At 41.8% G+C, this 12,983-nt stretch overlaps 1 protein-coding gene across 6 annotated transcripts in view; it reads left to right on the top strand.

Annotated features, from left to right (window-relative positions):
• INPP5D (inositol polyphosphate-5-phosphatase D) overlaps nt 1-12,983 on the top strand; it is a 138,353-nt gene that overhangs the window by 68,328 nt on the left and 57,042 nt on the right. For all 6 annotated transcript variants that reach the window (XM_023724500.1, XM_023724502.1, XM_023724503.1 and 3 more), the window contains one exon: nt 2,225-2,365. In XM_023724500.1, coding sequence (XP_023580268.1) covers nt 2,225-2,365 — 141 coding nt within the window. The remainder of the gene's footprint in view (nt 1-2,224; nt 2,366-12,983) is intronic.

Below are 12,983 nucleotides of genomic sequence, written 5' to 3'. Positions count from 1 at the left end.
GTGGCCTCTGAGCAAGAGCTCTGTGCTTCTCAACTAGCACTCGTTTGGGAAACTTCCTAAAAATTCTGCTTGGAGATGGGCTGAGTAACGGCGCTTGGCACAGGGACCAAAGAAAGAGGTGGCATAGGGCCTGCCCTCAATTCTCAAAACGAAGATTCTGCGTTGTGTTTTAAAGTTCATCGATTTTGCTTATAAAATAGCTTTTCATATGGAGGACTGACTGCCTTTAGATTAGCCCTAATTATAAGACAATCTGCATAGTCTTTATCCAAGTTAATTAGCTCTTACCAGTTAGGACATAGTTAATAGGTTAATTATTACAAGATTGCTAAATAAAACCAATCTTTTGTAACAAACATTGTTTACATCTTTAAGTGGACAATTTTCTACAACAAACATTTTAACAAATATAGTTTGCTATAAGCAAGTACTCATGGTCTCAGGGTTATGGGCCAACAGTCTTTAAACCAGTTGCCATAGAGTAGATTCCAACTCATGGTGGCCCCGTGTGTGTCAGAAGAAGGAAGGAAGAAAGAAAGCGAGGAAGGAAGAAAATTTGTGGCCTCTAGTTTCTACTTGATTATATAGCAAGCCTGGAGCGAAGGTATTTAATTGTAATAATTTTTCACACAAGTGATTAACATCCTTGAGCCTTAGCTTCCTCGTTTGTAAAGTAAGAACAATAATAATATCTGCCTCACAGAATTGGTTTAAGGATTAAATGAGAAAATGCATATAAAGTATTTAGCATAGCGCCTGGTAGATAGTTATGCTTGGTAAATATTTCCTGTTATTATGATTTTTGTTATTATAGGAACAAAGACTCCAGAGTTACCCAGAACAAGCAGGTGCTGGAGATAGAGTGTAGAGGTGTGATCAGACTTAGGTGACAGCCCCGGGTGGTCTCTGCTGGGCCAGTGTGAGCACCGAGCAAACCCCTGCCCTTTCAGATCCCTCATACCTCACTGTAAATTAAAAGCGTTGAACCAGATCAAATATGGCACCTAGGGGCTGCCATGATCCCATGCCATATTCCCAGCCCCTATCACTAATCCTGCAGACACACCCACAGGGCCTGGGATGACTCAGAGCCCCTCTAAACACAGTGCTCCAAGTAGCCTACCGAAAAACCAAACCCATTGCCATTGAGTCAGTTCTGACTCATGGCAACCCCATGTGTTCCAGAGTAGAACTGCTCCATAGGGTTTTCTTGGCTGTAATCTTTACAGAAGCAGATCACCAAGCCTTTCTTCCATGGTGCCGGAGGGTGGGTTTGAGCTGCCAACGTTTAGATTAGTAGACAATCACAACTGTGCGTGCCACCCAGGGACCTTTCCAGGTAGCCATTGGCTGTGAACTTTGAATTGGTATGTGAGCTAAAGCTGTTTGCCATCTCTAGACTCCATCATCCTTCCAACCCTGAGATCCTGTCTGTGAGTGGATAATGTAGGAAACAGATCCCTGGGTGGCACAAACGGTCAAGCGCTCAACTGCTGGCTGAAAGGTTGATCATTTGAACCAACCAAGAGGCACGCCGGAAGACAGGCCTGGTGATCTGCTTCTGAAAGGTCACGTTCTTGAAAACCCTATGGAGCAGTTCCACTGTATAATATCTGGAGCTGCACGAGTCAGAATCTATTGGACTGCAACCTGCGTTGCAGAGGATAAACCTTTGCCGGTCCCCAGGCTTCCTTCCGGCAGCACCCGGCAGGGCAGGCAGGCAGGGTTGGCTTTGTGGGTCAGTCCATTGGCCCCCTCCCTGGCTAGACCGCTTCATCTTGCTCTGACCTGTACGCCCCCCTTCAGTCAGACCTATGGGACCTGCAGATGTCCCCTGGAGGACGGGGTCTCAGTCGGAGACTCTGAGAATGAGGATTTGGTGTTGCAGCTGCTGTTGTTGTTATTGGTGGTGTTTGTGGCTAAAAGGAACAGGTCAGGCTTTTTTGTTGTTGCTGCTGTTCTTTTGGTATCGCAATCCAGTCTCTTTGAAAACATATTTAATGAATCTTCGCTACATTTTTACTGAAATGATGTCTATTTATTCCATTATCTTATTCCAAATGATATTTAAACAAATATAAGTGAGAACTTAATATTGTGGGTGATTTGGCAATATCAGGTTATCCCTCCTCTTGTACATTTGAATATTTGACACCCTCCCCCGCTTTCCGCGGATGTCTCTCTCTCTCTTTTTTAAAGCACGCTTTGTTGTTGTTGTTTTCAGGCTTCCGGACGAGTATCTTAAAGCCATCCAGGATTATTTAAGCACGCAGCTAGTCCTCGACTCTGAGTTTGTGAAGACGGGCTCCAGCAGTCTCCCTCACCTGAAGAAACTGACCACGCTCCTGTGCAAGGAGCTTTATGGGTAAGGACTGCCCCTGGGGGTGGAGGGGTCAGGAAGCTGGCTCACAGTGTGGCCTCGGGGCTGGCCTGGCTGTCCAGGTGCCTCTGCTGCACTCTGAAGATCGGGCAGTTGGCCGAGCTCAGAAGTCCTTGTGGCTATTTGCAGGTTTTGTTTTTGTGGTGGTTGAACTTAACTTGTTTTTTTTTTAAAAAAAAAACTAAAGTGGAGTTGAGGCCAATTGCTCTGGGGCATGAAGTAGAGGGTGAGGACTTTTACATTGACTCAGGGTGGAAGAAATATAGCCACAATGCTCCTTAGAAACAAGGATGGCGAGACTTCGTCTCACATACTTTGCACATGTTATCAGGAGGGGCCAGTCCCTGCAGAAGGACATCATGCTTGGTAAGGTGGAGGATCAGCGAAAAAAATGAAGACCCTCAACGAGACGGATTGACACAGTGGCTGCAACAATGAGCTCAAGCATAACAGCGATCACGCAGGACCGGACAGTGTCACATTCTGGTGTGCGTAGGGTCGCCTTGAGTCGGAACCCACTTGACAGCAGCTGACAACAACAGCAACAGGGTGCAGCATTGAAGTCTTTGGCTGTTGCCCCCCTTTCTTGCAGCAGCCAGCAGCCCTTCGGCTGTTTTAGCATTCACCAAGGAGGCAGTGGTGGTTCAGTGGTAGAATTCTCACCTTCCATGTGGGAGAGCTGGGTTCCATTATAGGCCCGTTCACCTCATGCACAGCTACCACCCTCTGTCATTGGAGGCTTGCATGCTACTGTGAGGCCGAACAGGTTCAGCAGAACTTCCAGACTAACCTAGACTAGGAAGAAAGGCCTGGTGATCTACTTCTGAAAATCAACCCATGAAAACCCTATGGATCACACCAATCCGCAACCAATCATGGGATGGCGCAGTACCAGGCAGTGTTTCATTCCAGGCAGTGTTTCATTGTGCATGGGGTCGCCATCAGTCGGGGGCCGACTCAACAGCAGCTCACAACAACAACAGCATTCCACAAGCACATAAGGGCACCAGAAGGAAATATATTAAAGTCAGCCTACCTTCCGCCCGCATGGTGATGGCCCCAAATTATCAGTCATGGTGTTTTTTAAAAATGGGCCAATTCACCAACACTTCAATTTTCCAATACTGCAGTCACTGAATGACCAGTTGGTAAATATTCTGATTTATTTTAGGTTCTTTTGATTTTACATTTTAAATTTAGTTAACGTTCAAATTAATTTCGAGTCCTATTAGGTTTTAATTGTGAGAAATGCAGATGGCTGATATGCCATCTGAAGAATTAGGAAGATAATATTTTATATGCTTAAAGTTTGAAAATAAAGAAAATAACATGCGAAAGCATGTGAAAGAAATCTTAAGGAACCAAAACAATCCCATCATATATGAAAGGTTGAAATTTTGATTGGAAAAATAGCATTCCATATACACTGAATGGTGCTCAGGAGGAACTTGTACAGAGACAAAGAGGCAGTTGTTCAAGGGAATACTGTGTGGTTTAAAATCAGGTAAGGTGTGTGTCAGGGTTGTATCCTTTCACCAGACTTATTCAATCTGTATGCTGAGCAAATAATCTGAGAAGCTGGACTATATGAAGACAAATGGGGCATCAGGATTGGAGGAAGACTCATTGACAACCTGCCTTATGCGGATGACACAACCTTGCTTGCTGAAAGTGAAAAGAACTTAAAGCACTTACGGATAAGATCAAAGACCACAGCCTTCAGTACGGATTACACTTCAATATAAAGAAAACAAAAATCCTCACAACTGGACCAATAAGCAACATCATAATAAACGGAGAAAATATTGAAGTTGTCAAGGATTTTGTTTTACTTGGATCCACAATCAACACCCATGGAAGCAGCAGTCAAGAAATCAAACAATGTATTGCATTGGGCAACTCTGCTGCAAAAAACTTCTTAAAAGTGTTGAAAAGCAAACATGTCACTTTGAAGATTAAGGTGCACCTAACCCAAGCCATGGTATTTTCAGTTGCCTTATATGCTTGTGAAAGCTGGACAATGAATAAGGAAGACCGAAGAAGAATCGATGCCTTTGAATTATGGTGTTGGTGAAGAATATTGAATATACCATTGACTGCCAGAAGAACAAAAAAATCTGTCTTGGAAGAAGTGCAGCCAGAATGCTCCTTAGAAGCAAGGATGGCAAGACTACGTCTCACATACTTTGGACATGTTATCAGGAGGGGTCAGTCCCTGAAGAAGGACATCATGCTTGGTAAAGTAGACGGTCAGCAAAAAAGAGGAAGACCTTCAACGAGATGGATTGACACAGTGACTTCAACAATGGGCTCAAACATAGCAGAGATTGTGAGGATGGCACAGGACCAGGCGGTGTCTTGTTCTGTTGTACGTGAGGTGGCTATGAGTTGGAATCGACTCGATGGCACCTAAGAATAACAACAGCAACAACATACACTAGGTTTTTTCCAGCCTGTGTGGTTTTGTGTTTTATTATTCATGTAGCTATTTCAAGATACCCTTGTCAATTCCTCTGATGCCATATCAGTCTTAGCCTAGTTACCGTGCAAAAGAGAATCTTTCCTCATCAGTAGTCAAATTGGACTTTCCTTCTAAAGGCTTTTAAAACCATAGTCAGTACATTTGGTAAATTTAGCAAATAGTTTCTTTGACAAATTGATCGTGCATCAAATTGGCCAGTCAGGTTTAATTTCAGTGAATTGGCTTTCAACTAATGATGTTCCGGCCAGTTGGGCCAGACGCCTTCATTTTTATAGGTTTCCATGGAGGGATTTTGTTCCATTTGATGCTGTTGTTATAAATCACTTACTACCAGGGGAAAACACACAGAAATGGCATCTTCTTTATAAGAAACACAATTTCCTGATGACTGGTGATGGGCTTGTATTTCTGATTCATTTGTGAACCCCTTCTTTGTTGCTTTCTGGCCAAGGAGGGAATATATTTTTAAGTCCTTCCATAAAACTTCCTTAATCACTTTTGCCCGCTGGCAGGTTTTCCCAACACTACCTTGTTACTTGGCTTTTCCCTGGGATCTGGTCAACTTACGATGACAGTAGCTTCCCCAACTCGTACTTCTCTGGTGCATTGCACTCAGCAAAAAAAGCTTCCTTCCTGCAAGCAGGGTCAGGATATTAACTCACAAACAAACAAAACCCAAAAATACGTCACCACAATTATAACTGCTTCATTGAAGGCCGAGGAAATAAACCCATAGTTTTCAAATCATTTGAAAATCAAATCGCACAACAGCAGAGTCTTAGGGAAGTATATATAGAAAATATGAGACGACTATATAAGCAGATGAAAAGAACGTGTAATAAAAGCCGATAGCCTTTGAGAGAAGGCATAGAGGTTTAACCTATAGCTGGCAGGATGGGGAAAAAATGATGCATAATTGATGATTAAGTATATAAAAGAAAACAATTTCCAGGCTTACAAAAGAGCTGAAACCAGATATTCAAAAGTCTCATGAAGATCCAATTATTATAATGGCAGCACCTAAACCTCTTTTTATGAACTTGCCAAGTAGATAAGCTTATGAACTTTATGAACTTTTATGAACTTGCCAAGTAGATAAACAGAAACAGCCCTATAAGTTTAAAAATTGTAATATTTAATATCATTCACACTCCTTGACAATACAATTATAATTCTGCAACAGTATCTCCAAGGAAAAGACTACTGACCTAGGATGAACTCAACCTAGATGTCATTTAAGAGCACAGAGAGTCTTTACAGATTTTTTAAATTCTCAAAAATGTTCTAACCACATGCTCTGCTTCAAAAGGGACCCAATACTTTTTTTCCTAGAAATTTTAGTGTTAGTGATCTTAAAAATAAGAACCCAGCAGCTTCTTGAACAGCTAGGTATGAATACACCCAAAGCAGAAAGTGTTCATTCCACACTCCCAGAAGACAAGATGATGGAAATAGAAATAAATAACAAAACGAGCCACAGCCATCCAACTACCTGGATATATCTAAAGTCTCCTAAATCACAGCTGAATTAAGGAAGGAACTGACACAATAATAGCCTAGAAGGGATAAATGTGGGGTGTGTGGGGGGAGGTACGTAAAAGTAATGAAATCAAGTAATCAAACCACTGTATAGCAGAACTGTGCATCATGCAGCCAAAGCACTACTTAGAGGACAAGGCATAGCTTTAAATGCTGTGTTATTAAAAGAGGAGTAGAATAGTGAGCCAAGCATACAAACAGAAAATGAATCCAGACTATAAGTTTCTTGAGGGCATCAAAGTTCACATCCTAGTCACCTTGATATTTCCAGGATCCAGGAAAGTACCTGAAACATTCATTTATTCAACGTTCATGAGCACATTGAAATGTTGGAACATTGACAAGCAATGTTCCAGGGGCTGGAGATACAGTAGTGAACAAAACAGAGTCTTCAAGAAATCTCTGTTGAGCAAAGGAACAATAACAACAATCAGACAGGAAAAGGGTAGGAGGAAAATTATTTAAAAAAATAGAAAAAAGGAAAAGAGTAATAAAGTCATTTAAGAAAATTTTAAAAATTAGAAATGTAGAAGACATAATAGTCTGCATTGAAGATTTACAAATCAATAAAAAATACAATGTACAATGACATGGTTACAAATCTTCCAATTATAATAAAATGGAACGTCCATTTTACATAAAAGATGAAACACAAAAATTACCATGAGTGTTCTCCTCTGAATGTTCAAGGAACAAATAGTGACCACAGTAAAAAATGATTCCTGTATGACAAAAAGTACCTAACTCGGTCTTCAGGAAAAATATTCACATGCAGACACCTTAGCAAGATAATAGCCTGGAATAAAACTGGATCTGGTTTCATTTATTAATGTAAGTGTTAAAAAAAAAGTTCAGTAACATTCTACAAATATAATCCAGTGATATGAAAAATATAGGCTTTATCTAAGAAATCATGCCAAAGATGAGTCAACAAAAAGGAAACACTGTAATTTAGCAGTAGATTTTAAAAATAAAAGGATTGTTTGTATGGATATCCTAATAGATACATGATAAAATTTTAAACTCATTTCTAATTTTTTTAAAGTAATTTAAAAAAAGAAATAGATATTGTCTTAATAATGCAGTATGTATCCATTTAAAACAAATTATAGGTCCCTAGGTGGTTCAAACAGTTTTTGTTCAATTACTAATTCAGAGGGTAGTTCAAAACCCAGCAGTGCCACGGAAGAAAGGTCTGGTGGTCTGCTTCTGTAAAGACTGTTGTTGTAGTTGGGTGCCATAGAGTCGATCACCAGGTCTTTCTCCCTCAGAGCTGCTGGGTGGGTTTGAACCTCTAATCTTTCAGTTAGCAGCTGAGCGCTTAACCATTGCACCACCAGGGCTTCTGTCCACAAAGATTACAGCCAAGAAAACCCTATGGAGCAGTTCTACTCTGTAACACATGGGGTCGCCACGAGTCAGAATCAACTTCAATGGCAACAGGCTTTTTCTCTTTCTTTCTTTCTTTGGTTATATATGACAGGGAAACAAAATCATACCATTAAGCATTTAAATAAAAGAAGAAAAAGAGATATTCTTTATCATCTTATTATTTAATACTGCATGAGAAATGTTTTGCTAAAGTAAGACAAGAAAAAGAAGCAAGGACATAAAGAAAACAACAAAGCATCAGAACATCCTTTCTGAGTCTGAAGTTGTGAGTTTGAAATAGGGGATTTGCTAGATAGAGGCTGAGTGGCAGTCATGAACTCCAGAGAACCAGGGGGTGTCTTCCTCTGGGAAAGCTCCGGAAAGGTGAAGCAGGAGATCCAAGCCCCTTCCAGCTGTGCCTGGGGCCTGACCTGCCGGGGGCCACTGCCCTCTTTGTCTTTACTCCCCCAGAGTCTCAGCTCCGTCTGCCTTCTGGGATGTTCCTGAAAGCTGGTGACAAGCTTTCCAGGGAACAGTAAGGCTGATTCTTCCTAAGTCACCCAGCGGAAGCCCCAGTGTGACCTTGGTCACTGTGACCTTAACTGACACCAAAAGACATATCTGGGGGAGCCAGTCAAGTTTCTCAAGATTATAAAATGGTTAGAAATATGGAGAAAAATAGCATTATTTCCAGATTAAACATTTTATACTTAAAAAATTCAAGATTCGGTGTGTGTGGTGTATGTGTGTTTGTGTTAGGATAACATTTTGAAAAAGAACAATGAGGGAGACCTGTCTGATGTTAAAACGTGCTCTGAATTGTTGTTGTTAGATGCCATTGAGTCGGTTCCGACTCATAGCAACCCTATGCACAGCAGAGCAAAACAGTGCCCGCTCCTGTGCCATCCTCACAATCCTTGTTATGCTTGAGCCCATCATTGCAGTCACTGTGTCAGTCCATCTCGTTGAGGGTCTTCCTCTCTTTCACCGACCCTCTACTTTACCAAGCATGATGTCCTTCTCCAGGGACTGATCCTTCCTGATAACATGTCCAGAGTACCCAAGACGAAGTCTCACCATCCTTGCTGCTGAGGAGCATTCTAGCTGTACTTCTTCCAAGACAGATTTGTTTGTTCTTCTGGCAGTCCATGGTGTATTCAACATTCATTGTCAACACCATAATTCAAAGACATCAATTCTTCTTCAGCCTTCCTTATTCGTTGTCCATTTTTTGCATGCATGTGAGGCTATTGAAGATACTATGGTTTGGGTCAGGCGCACCTCAGTCCTCAAAGTGACATCTTTGCTTTTTAACACTTTAAAGAGAGCCCTGGTGGCTCGGTGGTTAAGACCTCTGCTGCTAACCAAAAGGTCGACAGTTAGGATCTACCAGTTGCTCCTTGGAAACCCTATGGGGTAGTTCTACTTTGTTCTATAGGGTCGCTGTGAGTCGGAATCGATTCATTGGCAATGGTTTGGTTTTGGCCCAATGCAATACATAGTGCTTTGAAAACTTTTTGTTTTGGCCAGGAATTATTTTATTGTGTGACAGTTTAAAGAGAATATCACTATGTCAGCAGATGAACAGAGAAGAGCTGGCATTTGGGAGTGGGCACCCGGGAACCATGCTGCCCTGCGCTTCCCTCCTCCCACCCCCGCCAGACTTCCCCACCCGACCCTTGGCCCCTGAGGGAGTCCCGAGGATGACTATTTCAAAACCTCTGAATCTATAACAGGAGCCCTGGTGGTGCAGGGAAGGAGACTTGGTGGCACAGTGGTTAAGCTTTCGGCGGCTAACAGAAAGGCTGGAGTTGGTTGAACCCACCAGCTGCACGGTGAGTCTGGTTGCATACAGACTACAGCTTCGGAAACCCTATGGGGCAATTCTACTCTGTCCTGGAGGGTTGCTATGAGTCGGAATCAACTCAACGGCAACTAGTTTCCTTTGGGTTTTTTTTTTGGTGGCGCAGTGGTTAAGTGCTCTCCTGCAGACGGAAAGATCGGCAGTTTAAAGCCCCAGCTGCTCCGCGGGAGAACGATGTGGCAGTCTGCTTCCGTTAAAGATGACAGCCTGGCACCGTATTTCTGGTCTCAGTGTGGAGGGGACCTGGACATTGCGGAAGCACTGTCATCATCTGCTGCAGCTGTTGGCAACTGTTGTCAAACCCCAGTCTCTTTATGACTCAGCAGTGGATGCTTTCACCTGAGATGGTCAGTCTAGGCTCCCGGGTTCAGAAGCCAGAAGAGACCAGCTGCCCATCACAGTGAGTCAGTGAAGACCGTCCTCATATGTTTGCTGCCCCAGTTGTTGTTTTTTAAATAAAGTACTTAAAAATGCATGAGAATCACGCTGCAGTGTGGTCATTCTAAAGCAAATATATACATACCTATATTTCAAGATGAAACTAAGCCATTTTTAAATAAATTACTTGAATTTTCTATGTATTTTTTTTAAAAAAAAAAAGGTAACAGCCTTGGAAACCTTATGGGGCAGTTCTACTCTATCCTACAGGGTCACTGTGAGTTGGAATCAACTCATCGGCAGTGGGTTTAAATCTAAGACACCATCCCAGGAACTGTAAGATGTTACAAATCCATGAAAGTGGCATTGCCTAGTACCAAGCTGCAGATTTTTAGTTGAAGATATGACATGGAGCCTGGAATGAAATCCCAGAAAAGCTCGCGGGGACTAACCCAAGAGAACCACGGAAGGAAGAGTGACTCCTGCTGAGTGAAACTGAATAGCAACATGGAGGAAAAACACCTGAGTTCCCCCACATATTCAAAACATAATAATTCCCAATGAGACGAGGAGTTAAATACAGATAACATTAAAAAAAGAAGAAGAGGGCAGTGGTGGTTCAGTGGCAGAATTCTCACCTTCCATGTGGGAGACCCGGGTTTGATTCCCAGCCAGTCCACCTCATGCACAACCACCACCCATCTGTCAGTGGAGGCTTTCATGTTGCTATGACGCTGAACAGGGTTCAACAGAGCTTCCAGACAAAGACAGACTAGGAAGAAAGACCTGGCAATCTACTTTCAAAAATCAGTGAAAGCCCTGTGGATCACAACAACCTGATCGGAAACCAATCAGAGGGATGGCACAGGACCGGGCAACATTTTGTTTCTTTGTGCATGGGGTTGCCAGGAGTCGAGGGCCGACTAACAGCAACAACATTTATATATATACATATATATATATTATAATTTGAAAAGAGCGAACAAGAAACCAATTTAAAATGAGCAAATAATTGCTCACATTTATTAACTGAGGTTAAGTAAAGACTTTACCGAGATGAAAAATAGAACAATAAAAAAGTTTGAATCACTTTTTAATGAAATCCGGCCCACTTAGGATGAAAATAACAGACTGGAAAAAATACTTACAACACCTAGATTAAGTAAAAATCAAAGGAATATGTAAAGATTTATATCAATATATGAAAATACTAACAAAATACCCAACAGAAAATTGACAAAGGACATGAACAGTTTAGACAAAGAGAAATCTAGTAGAAATCAAGCGTGTAGAAAAATACTTAATGACGTTGTTATTGTTAGGTGCCATCAAGTCAATTTGGATTCATAGTGACCCCATGTAACACAGTAGAACTGCCCCATAGGGTTTTCTAGGCTGTAATCTTTACGGGAACAGATTGTCAGGTCTTTCTCCCTCGGAGCTGCTGTGTGGATTTGAACCACCAACTTTTCAGTTAGCAGCCAAGTATGCAACAGTTGCCACCACAGCTCTTTGTGATGACATTAGAAAATTAAAATATGCTAATCCATTTGTGAATACTGAAATGCAATGTTATACCCATTAAAAGAGACAAAGAAAAAGAAAATAATAGAAAGAATTCTGACATATACCAGATGAGCTGGTTCAAATGCTTCTGGTGGTCCTGTGATGGGTAATATTTACCAGAGTTTGGCAATATTTATCAAGAGGCATAATCTCTGGTTATCCTAAGATTGTAATTCCAAATAAGAAGAGAAAAGCTATATGAACAAAGCTGTTCAGAGCAGCCTTTATTTATAATAGCTGAGCTCTCCCAATAACCCAAATTTCTAGCAATTGATCTTGGCACATTTACTTGATAGAATATTTTCAAACCATTAGAACGCTAAATATGTCAAAACATGAACAGTTTTTGATGAAATAGTGAGTGGAAATTAGATCTGAAAATTGTCTGCCCACCATGCTTAAAATAATGTGAAAAAACAATAGAAGAAGATGGGGAGGGAAGAACGAGTCAATATAGTCTGTGATTGGGGAGGTCAGTAGATTTGAAAATCCAGCCCTCTGGGCCTGCATCTCAAAGACTATTGTTGTTAGGTGGCTGAAGATGATTCCCACTCATAGTGAGCCCGTGTGAGCGTAGAACTGCCTCATAGGGTTTTCTAGGCTGTAACTTTATGGGAGCAGATCACCAGGTCTTCCTCCCACGGAGGCACTGTATGGGGTCCAACAGTCAACCTTTCGATTAGCAGCTGAGCACTTACCCACTGCACCACCAAGGCTCCATCTCAGTGGCTATGGAGGGAATTTGAACCAACATCCACAGACCACCATCATCAGGAATCCCTGGGGCACGTGTTTAAAAATGCAGATTCCACCAGACAGAGCTGGAGAAAAATGTAGAACAAAATTCTAAAGAAAAGGACCAGACTCACTGGTCTGACAGAAACTGGAGAAGCCCCGAGAGTATGGCCCCTGGACATCCTTTTAACTCAGTACTGAAGTCACTCCTGAGGTTGACCCTTCAGCCAAAGATTAGACAGGCCCATAAAACAAAACGAGACTAAATGGTAACACCAGCCCAGGGGCAACGACAAGAAGGCAGGAGGGGACAGGAAAGCTGGTAATGGGGAACCCAAGGTCAAGAAGGGGAGAACGTTGACATGTCGTGGGGTTGGCAACCAACATCACAAAACACTATGTGTATTAATCGTTTAATGAGAAACTAAATTGCTCTATAAAACTTCATCTAAAGTACAATTGATAAAAAAAAAGATTACAGCCCAATAAATAAATAAATAAAATGCAGATTCCAGACCAATCCACTCAGGTCGGGGCCCAGAAATTTGCATTTTTAATTTATGGCGGGGGGTGGTGATTCCTAGAAGCACTAAAGATTGGGAACCATGGATTACCAGGTGACTTCCAGGAACAGTTTCGTGACTTTAGATTAGAATTTTCTACAGGCT

This window comes from Trichechus manatus, unplaced genomic scaffold, assembly GCF_000243295.1.
Source record: "Trichechus manatus latirostris isolate Lorelei unplaced genomic scaffold, TriManLat1.0 scaffold00249, whole genome shotgun sequence".
In the NCBI taxonomy this organism is placed as follows: Eukaryota; Metazoa; Chordata; class Mammalia; order Sirenia; family Trichechidae; genus Trichechus; species Trichechus manatus.
This window is presented reverse-complemented; position numbering and strand designations above follow the sequence as displayed.